At 40.6% G+C, this 10,546-nt stretch overlaps 1 protein-coding gene across 1 annotated transcript in view; it reads right to left on the reverse strand.

Annotated features, from left to right (window-relative positions):
• LOC138440538 (zonadhesin-like) overlaps nt 1–9,251 on the reverse strand; it is a 30,207-nt gene extending 20,956 nt beyond the window's left edge. Inside the window, exon 1 of the mRNA XM_069590188.1 lies at nt 8,574–9,251. Coding sequence (XP_069446289.1) covers nt 8,574–8,587 — 14 coding nt within the window. The 5' untranslated portion in view covers nt 8,588–9,251. The remainder of the gene's footprint in view (nt 1–8,573) is intronic.
• Nucleotides 9,252–10,546: the final 1,295 nt, after the last annotated feature.

Raw genomic sequence — 10,546 nt, forward strand, 5'->3', positions numbered from 1 at the left:
TATCAAGCTCCAGAACTACTAAGGGAAAAGCCTCATTATTCAAGTGTGGAGGATAAAACCCAAAGACAAAAATGGCAGAAAGTATTCACGGTTTTTAGTCACCGGAGAATGACTTTCACCATCTGGATACTCTTCCTCAGGATAGATGGGATAGTGATGAATATTATGTTTATGAGCCCCTGAAGCAAAAAGCAGTCTACACTGAGCTTCCACAGGAACAATTTATCTTGTTTTTACAGAGCATAATCTACCGGCATACAAATAGGGCATCAAAGCATAATTAGATCAAGTAGAAATACTCTCCATACCTACCCCACCTTTAGACTCAGGCAGAGCTTCCCCTGTACGTGGCTTCTGCTAGCTTCTATTAATTAGAATCAGCCTGCCTTTGATATATATCCTCTTCTAAGGCAGACCAAGTAGAGAAAAGGAGTGGAGTACAAAGGGACTGTGATTTCTCTTTGCTCATGTAAGATCCATTTAAAAGAGTGAGCAGGTCTAATTACCAGTGGACCATTTGGATTGCTTTTCGTAGGAAAAAGGAATGCTAAGATGAGAAATCAGACTATTTCTCTGACTAGGTCATTCTGGCCAATGCAGAGTTACCTGGATCTATTGTATAGGGAATGCCTTCTTCTTAATTCTGAACAGCTCCATGTTCCTTTCTTTTCTATTTTCCAAAGGAGAGAAAAAATACCTAATGGACCCATAGAGATAGTCTCACACTTGCTGAACTTTTCTCATTGTGGGCTTCAAGGTTAAATAATCACAAAGAGAAAAAATCCACACTATACAGTACACAGTGACAATTTTCTACTACTTAAATTAATATGAGAGCAAGAGGTTTGCTGCTGCTGCTGCTGCTGCTAAATCGCTTCAGTCATGTCTGTCTCTGTGCAACCGCATAGACTGGGGCCCACTGTCTCTGGGATTCTCCGGGCAAGAACACTGGAGTGGGTTGCCATTTCCTTCTCCAATGCATGAAAGTGAAAAGCGAAAGTGAAGTCACTCAGTCGTGCCCGACTCTTAGCAACCCCATGGACTGCAGCCTACCAGGGTCCTCCGTCCATGGGATTTTCCAGGCAAGAGTAATGGAGTGGGGTGCCATTGCCTTCTCCGGCAAGAGGTTTGGGAGACCCATTATTAAGGTGGTTGCTAAATCAATGCGCTTACTGAAATAAAATTAGGATGCATTGTTAAACTCCTTTGCCATCGAGGTTCCCATTAGTAAAGCAAGGATAATAAGATCTACTTCATACAAAGAAGATGAAATAACAAATCTGTATAAGCCTTCTAGCCCAAAGCTGGATATATTCTAGTTGCTCAAAATAAGTAGTGAATATTCATTACCTTTTTTGATATATAGAAATGAGAAGCTTGCTTACTTCTGATTATCCCAATGTGCATAATATTATTAAAATTAATAGCTATCACTTACTGCTTATGATTTATCAGGCACTTTGCAAAGCACTTTTCATTGCTTTGTCATTTAATCCTGTAATCTATGGGTTAGGCACACATATTATCTTGATTTCATACAAATAAAGGAAAAGAAGTGTTAATCTAAAACAAGTAGGCTACCAGATATTTCTCCAGAAAAGATGGGTTTATTCAGTATCAGCAGAGAGTTGCTACTTAAGGTCTACAACCATGGCAAGCTGCATGGAAGTCTCTGCATGCACAAAATAAGGAGAAACTGTTTATAGAGGGAAAAAGGAAGCTAGGAGACTGTAGTAAGCGAAAAAGCCATCCCTCTTCAGTAGCTGAGTCCTTGTCAGGAAAGAAGAGGAGTCTTTCTTCTTTCTGTTGGGCTCTGCTATCATCAGAGCACATGAGCATCCCCTTTCTGGTCTTCCAACTCTGCTTAGTTGAGATTTCTCTTTATTAGTTTTTATACACTGCCAAAAGTACCTAATTTACTAAAGACACACAACTAGATAGAATTCAAACAAGTCCAACATGAAAACCCAAGCTTAACTAAATGGATACTAGTTGAAGACAACAAAGGTTCATGAAAAATAATCCAATGGTAATGACTAGAAGTGCATACTGATATTACAAGCTATCTTGCCAAATTAACACAAAAAATTCTGTTCTTTAACAAATGCTGATTATCCAATATGCTTCACCCATGTAGATGTCTCATGTGTTAGAAATATCACAAAATTTTAAGCTCAAAATTGCCCAAGTATTTCTGGCAGAAAACAAGGGTCAAGGCAGAACTGGCAAGGCTTAATTAAATGTCATATCCGCTTCTAAGATGGTTCCAAATGAGTCAGCGTAACCTTTAGCACTACCACACAGAAATAATCTCTTTACCAAAAATGTCTAAGAGATGCTATTTCTCTGTCTCTGTTGGTGGGGGCGAGGGGAGCGTTGTTTGTTTTACACAACATAGTACTTCTGGAATACTATATTGTTCCTTTAAGTGACATACTACTTCAGGCAACTCGGTTTATTCCTGAAGCAGCAGTTCTCAGTTATGATCACACACTGTAATCATCTAGAGAACTTTAAAAAATATTGATGTGTGGGTTCCATCCTCAGAGATTATGATTTAATTGGTGTTGGGGTGTAATCTGGGCACCAGGAATTTTAAAATCTCCCCAGATATTTCTAATGTGCAGCCAGAGTTGAGAACCCCTCTTCCAAAGCCTGAGCTATACATTTTACATAGCTTTGGATTGCTTCTCTATATGAAATAAAATTCTGTGTGACTCAGCAAGAGGCACATGAAAAGATGCTCAGCATTGCTAGTTATTAGAGAGATAAAACAATTATCCTTCAATTAAAAATTAATTTAATTAAAAAAAACAACTATGAAGAGGTGCCACCTCACACTGGTCAGAATGGCCATCATTAAAACGCCTACAGAGAGCAAAAACTGGAAAACGTGTGGAGAAGAGGACCCCTCCCTACTCGGCCAATGGGAATGTAAATTGGTGCAGTGGAAAACAGTATGGAAACAGTACGGCAGTTCCTTAGAAAACTGAAAATTAAGCTAGCGTATGATTCACAATCCCCCTCCTGGGTACATATCCAGAGAAAACTGTGGTTTGAAAGAATACGTGCACCCCAATGTTCACTGTGTTGCTACAGAAGCAACCTAAATATCTACTTACAGATGAATGGATTAAGAAGATGTGGTACCCATGGAATACTACTCAGATGTTAAAAGAATGAAATAATGTCATTTGCAGCAACATAGATGCAACTAGAGATTATCACCCTAAGTGAATTACGTCAGACAAAGACAAATACTGTCTGACATCGCTTATACACAGAATCTTTAAAAATGATACAAATGAACTGATGCACAAAACAGAAACCAGACTTAGAAAAAAAATTTATGGTTCAGTTCAGTTCAGTTCAGTCGCTCAGTCGTGTCCAACTCTTTGCGACCCCATGAACCACAACACGCCAGGCCTCCCTGTCCATCACCAACTCCCGGAGTTCACTCAAACCCATGTCCATTGAGTCAGTGACGCCATCCAACCATCTCATCCTCTGTTGTCCCCTTCTCCTCCTGCCCTCAATCTTTCCCAGCATCAGAGTCTTTTCAAATGACTCAGTCCTTCTCATCAGGTGGCCAGGAGGTTATTAATATTTCTCCCCAAAATCTTGATTCCAGCTTGTGCTTCCTCCAGCCTAGCGTTTCTCATGATGTACTCTGCATAGAAGTTAAATAAGCATGGTGATAATATACAGCCTTAACTTACTCTTTTTCCTATTTATGGTTACTACAGGGGAAAGGTGGGGCAGAGTAAGGGGGAAGAATAAATTGGGAGCTTGGAACTGACATATACACACTACTGTATTTAAAGTAGAGAACAAGAACCTAAAAATAAAATAAAATAAATTAAAAAATAGAGAACAAGAACCTACTGTGTAGCACAGGGAACTCTACTCCATATTCTGTAATAACCTAAATGGGAAAAGAATTTGAAAAAGAATGGATACACGTATAGGTATAACTGAATCAGTTTGCTATATACCTGACACCAACATAACCCCGTAAATCAACTATACTCCAATATAAGATAAAAATTTTAAAATAACCAGTTGCTATCTTACTTTTGCTTTTGTTATACTGAAGCCTCTGCTACAATGTCTTCAACAGTAAGTTTTATCCACAGTTTTCTACCTAAACCTTCATGATGTGGGACAAATACTAGATTCTTAAAAACTTCATTTCCTCCACTCAGATCTTTTCAGGTATAATATACAGTGCTTTATCTTGGTCTTCTCATCACTATGGAATCCTTAAACCAACTTTGCTAGAACTACATCATACTAAGGAAAAAAAGGGGACAGGAAATTATTGAGTATTGGCCATTGGTAGGGGAGGATTTAAACTCCCTAAAGTCCAACCCCCAGGTGACGCAGTGGTAAAGAATTCACCTGCCTATGCAGGAGACAGAGGAGACAAGAGTTTGCTTCCTGGGTTGGGAAGATCCCCTGGAGGAGGAAACGAAATGGCAACCCACTCCAGTATTCTTGCTGAGAGAATCCCGTGGGTGGGTGACAGTCTGTGGGTCATAACGAGTCAGACATGACTGAGAACACAGGCATGAAAGCAGGATCTGAGGAAGGATCCACAGAGGGTTTCAGGTTTGCTGCCCCTCTTGGACTCCCTGGGAGGACCAAATATTTGCAAGCAGAATGACATAGTGGAGCCTCCCGACCTGATTGTGGCTGGATGCCTTACGCATTGCCTTGGTAAGTGCTGTGCAGAGATGTGGTGAAAATTATCTCCCAGAAGAAAGGACAAAGGACTGAGCAAATCTCCTGGTGAACTGCCCTGGGTCTGCCAGCATATACCTCCTGGGCCAGGAAAACAGTAGGCCAACAGGGGCCGCACTGTCTCTATTTCAAAACAAGCTCATTAAGAGAGTTTACTGAGTGGCCACTGTGATACTTAAGATAGCCTACTTACTATGCCCTAACCACATAATATCATGCCTTATAGCAGATTTCCTCTTTAACCTGCTGTAAGGAGACTGATGGAAGCAAAGTGAATTTATGGAATGGTTACTCTTCCTCACTAAGGCCTAGAAGAGCATTATATAAGATTTTACCAAGTCCTCTTGCATTTCATCAGTTTTATTATGCTGCAAATTCTTCCTCCAGGGAGTAAATTTTGATTTCAGTTCAGTTCAGTTCAGTCACTCAGTCGTGTCCGACTCTTTGCGACCCCACGAATCGCAGCACGCCAGGCCTCCCTGTCCATCACCAACTCCCGGAGTTCACTCACACTCACGTCCGTCGATCTCATCCTCATCCAGCCATCTCATCCTCGGTCGTCCCCTTCTCCTCCTGCCCCCAATCCTTCCCAGCATCAGGGTCTTTTCCAATGAGTCAGCTCTTCGCATGAGGTGGCCAAAGTACTGGAGTTTCAGCTTTAGCATCATTCCTTCCAAAGAAATCCCAGGGCTGATCTCCTTCAGTACTTTTATTTATGTTTTGCTCTCTTGTTCTGTTTTTTGCAAAGCAAAAGTCTGTAGCACAGGAGCTAAGGAGACCTATAAGAAATAACAATGATGTACACAGACTAAACTTTATGAATTAAATGACAGGTTCAATGTGGCCTGACTTACTGGGATAAAAAGAAGAGCTAAAGCAAAAATATGTATCATGGATCATGAACTAGGAATAAAAAGAAATGCCTGATCACATAAGAAAGCAAAAATAAAGCCACAAGTATATATTTTTAATTTCCCTTAATTGAAATGTACTTTGTGGAATTTCACCCAGATGTTTCTGAAATTACAACATACATTTCATATCTTCTGTTGATCACTGTATTTTTTTTAATTTGTTTCAATCATTTTTTAACTGACCAGATTACAAATATAATCATGGTAGGTACCTTGGTTCATCCTTCTAATAAGGCTGTTGATCTGGTCTTCCCTGTTGCCAGCATCTTCACTTGCTACAAAATGGGTGGTCTTTTTCATCATTCCATTTCATGGATAAGACAATTTAAAGGTTCACAGAAAGTTGTTTGCTTCTTTGAAACATTTTCCAATGGTATAGATCTCATGAATCAGATCCTCCATGCAAATAATGCCATTATTTCCCAAGAGATCAAGCAAACAAGGCATTATCTGTCAGGGCAATTCACTTCTTGTTGATTTTACCATAACCACACTTGTAGATCAATTCATTTAATGACTTCAGATTTGGGTACCCCCATGCAATATATGGCAAATACTTCATGGCAAATAGATGGGGAAAATGGAAACAATGAGAGACTTTTATTTTCTTGGGCTCCAAAATCACTGCAGATGGTGACTGCAGCCATGAAATTAAAAGACGCTTGCTCCTTGGAAGAAAAGCTATGACCAACCTAGACAGCACATTAAAAAGCAGAGACATTACTTTGCCAACAAAGGCCCATCTAGTCAAAGCTTTGTGTTTTCCAGTAGTCATGTATGGATGTGAGAGTTGAACTATAAAGAAAGCTGAGCACTGAAGAATTGATGGTTTTGAACTGTGGTGTTGGAGAAGACTGTTGAGAGTCCCTTGGACTGTAAGGAGATCCAACCAGTCCATTCTGAAGGAGATCAGCCCTGGGTGTTCACTGGAGGAACTGATGCTGAAGCTGAAACTCCAATACTTTGGCCACCTGATGCAAAGAGCTGACTCATTGGAAAAGACCCTGATGCTGGGAAAGATTGAAGGCAGGAGGAGAAGGGGACGACAGAGGATGAGATGGTTGGATGGCGTCACTGACTCAATGGACATGAGTTTGAGTGAGCTCTGGGAGTTGGTGATGGATGGGGAAGACTGGTGTGCTGCGGTCCATGGGGTCACAAAGAGTCGGACACAACTGAGCCACTGAACTGAACTGGTGCAGTGTAAGACTCCACTGCTGATGCCTTGTTGAGCTTCACAAAGGTGCGACTGAAGTTCTGATGGAGCCGAAGGAGCTGTAGCACCTTTCGAACCTTCAGGCTCACATGGTTGGTAGCTCTGATCCTGATGGCAAATGCCAATTTGGGCTCCATAGCCACACAGGTGTTGCTGGCTCTTCATGCCATCCTAAGCCATTCGAATTTCAGTTCTATATATCTGCTTAGCTTTTTCATTGATAAGCTTCCTCCTTGCCTTTCGGAAGCATCTTTTGGGCAAACTTCATTCTCAGGCACTTGATCTTAACCTCAGCGAAACTCTCGCTTTTCCTTAAGCGTTTCTGGCCAGCAGGAACCTTCTTTTCCTTGTTTCCCTCTGCACCGTCCATGGTTCCAGCCAGGAAAGAGGGAGTTGGAGCATGCGCCTGTCACTGTAGTTTAAGTATGGGATTCACCTCCTAGAACCTGAGTTCTCTGCACAGGTGCATGGTCTGTAAACTTAGATAATAGGTGCTAAGCCATTTCAGAACTAAAATCCCCAGTCCACATAGGAATGAAAGGCAACAGCTGATCAAGAGAACATAAAGGAAAAGAGAAAACTTTCAAGGCCTCTGTGCACCTGATTCAGTTGAGAATGAGCTCTGACAATTGAGGTTGTACTTACACATAAGGCCCAATTGAGTCACTTTCCTAAAAATAAGCTGTCAAGTGAGTCAGCCAAATAATTCATTTTTTCAAAGACAGAGATTTCCTAATCGGAAGGCTGAACTCACCAACTGTTTGAACTGATTGACCATTGTAGTTAAAAATAATCACATCAGAAGTGCCCGAACCTGGAGAAATTTATTCAAATGGCTTAATAATCTTAGCACTTCACCCCTGCTCTTAGGACAATAACTTAAATAAGTTGGTGCCCCACACATATTTGCTGAGTTTTGGCACAAAGAGTTCATGTTTTACCAAACAGTACCTGGTCAGAACCAAGATCCATTTTGAATAAGACCTGGGAAAGAAAAATCAAGTGTCATAAGTTTTGGGATATAAAAGGCAAAAATTAGTCCCAATATCACATTTGCAGTATTTAAATAGTTTTTAAATGGTAATCATAGTAATCACTCAGTTGTCCATTATAATCAAAGTTTTTAAATGAGAGAAAAATTAATAAAGAGCACTTTCAGTAACTAGGACAAGAGCCCCTATAAAATGACCACCTATGTGTTAAGTCGAAAAGGAACTGTTCATGAAATGATTTCTTTTATGATGAGATTACTGCAAGCTGGTGCTTAGGAAAGTGCCTTAATGCCTAGTCTACTTGGTTTAGACTAAGCCAAATTTTCTGGCACATTCATGTGTGATGTTTGGAAACATCAACAAAGGACAGATTTTTATAACCAAAAAACCCCTTAATATCACAAATTTCACTACACAATGCTTTAATACACTTGAATTGTAGTGGTATAATTTACAGTTTGGTATTAATTTTCAGTACTGTCCTTCCTTGAGAAAAAAGCATCAGTCATGAAGGGCCAGAAGGCTGACTTTATCCTTATCTTGATATAGATTTAGATTCTTTTATCCTTCAATTCTGGGAACTTTCCCAGTGGCTCAGCTGTAAAAGAATCCGCCTGCAATGCAGGAGACATAGGAGACACGGGTTTGATCCCTGGGTGGGGAAGATCCCCTGGAATAAGAAATGGCAACCCACTCCAGTATTCCTACCAGGAAAGCCCCATGGAGAGAGCCTGGAGGGCTACGGTCCACGGAGGGCTACGGTCCACGGAGGGCTACGGTCCACGGAGGGCTACGGTCCACAGGGTCGCAGAGACTGAGCAGGGACGCAGGCCTCCTGATTCTGTTCTTGGAAACTGGTGCCCTCTTCTGGAGAACCATAACTGGGTCTTGCCGGCTGAACCATTTTCTATCAACACAGAAGAAACTCCAGTCTCTCTGGCAGCCGCCAATCAGAATTTGAGTTACTCGTTTCAACAGCAAGGAGTTTACCAACTTTTCATGAGCTTCTTTTTCTGTTCCTGTCACTACTGCACAAATCTTTGCAATTAAGAACTTTTCTTCAGATAAAAATTATCCTACTCAACCCATTTAGGATGTTGTTTTTCCTCCATCACTGGCAGGAAAAAGCAGATAATGATTTTGATGACCAAGCAGACACAAATAAAAGTCATATTTAGCAAGACAAATTTAAACATACAGCTTTAGGAAAATGCTGTTTATTTCCAAAACACTGCAGTATAAAACAGGTGCAGAAAACTCATTCTCTTCAACAGCATCATCCTTTTTGCACACTGACTTGTAGAATTTAAGTAATCAGAAACTCTGGGGCTAAAAAATAAAAACAAGAGATTGCTGTGGATCTATCATGTGTGAAGAACATGGTTTGAGTGAGTAAAAAGGAAATGCAGGTAAGAGAGTCAGACCTGCACCCCCTGGGTGATGACTGGTAAACCACTTAACTTCAACATCCATCAGGTTCCCCATTTGTAGACTGTGAAAATCTAGTTTTGCCTCTTTCATCACCAGAATGTTGAAAGCATGTTGTAACAAAACATACATTGACTTCCTTTGAGGGAAGAAAATTGTAAAACATATATTCATTAAGTTACATTAGAAAAACTTTTCCATTAGAAAAGTTGGAGCAGGATACAGTCCTGATTAAACTGTAGTTCCTGAGAGCAGAGATCACCACTGTAGTCACAGGAAGTATAAGGCTGTAGCCTATGAGAAACCATTTATTGTTTTTATACAGAACTGTTACTGCAGTAAGGATACAGATTATTAATATATGATAGGGTAAAGGCTTATGGTTAAAATCTCCTGCAATTCATAACTAACCATGCTTGATGTACATAGAGTTTCCTCTTTAATAAGGCATAGAAATCATTCCCCAGAAAGCCTGAAATTGCATGTTTGTATTCACCTATTTTAAGAGCTGAAACAAAATGGTACTGAGTGGTTTATTACATCAATTGACATTGTATAGAAAAGAAGCAGGCTATAAATTAATAAACAAGTCAAAATGTTAATATGCTCTAGATACTTGATATAGTTATGTCAGATTAAATCTGGGCAGTATAGTCAGTAGTTTTGCACAATGTATTTTTAAACAAGATGAGGAACCATTTAGCTCTTGACAACTCATGGCCACAGTGGGAATGACATCATGATCTTGGCCAGCACTGCTCTTCAGGGACCCAAGCTGCTGCTGCTGCTGCTGCTGCTGCTGCTGCTGCTGCTGCTGCTGCTGCTGCTGCTGCTGCTGCTGCTGAGGCACTTCAGTCGTGTCTGACTCTGTGCGACCCCATGAACAGCAGTCCATCAGGCTGCTCTATCCATTGGATTCTCTAGGCAAGAACACTGGAGTGGGGTGCCATTTCCTTCTCCCCCCAAGCTGCTAGGAGACATGAAGAACATGAAGCTTTCCAACCATGCAGGATGGCCATTCTGAACTGAGCATAAAAAGAGCTCCTGGCTGCAGCAAATCCTAGAAAAACAAGAGAGCAGCTGATCGCCGATAAGAGCATGCCCAGACTCAAGAAAACTATTCCAAAGATTTATGTTCATGATTTTCTCTCTCACACTCCATCTTTATATGAGGAAATTTTGCATCCTGTTCCTTTCGGAAAGTATTTTATCCAATTTATGAAATCTATTGAATATGTTTCTTAAAATCTTAT

Source organism: Ovis canadensis, chromosome 5, assembly GCF_042477335.2.
Source record: "Ovis canadensis isolate MfBH-ARS-UI-01 breed Bighorn chromosome 5, ARS-UI_OviCan_v2, whole genome shotgun sequence".
NCBI classification, from domain to species: Eukaryota; Metazoa; Chordata; class Mammalia; order Artiodactyla; family Bovidae; genus Ovis; species Ovis canadensis.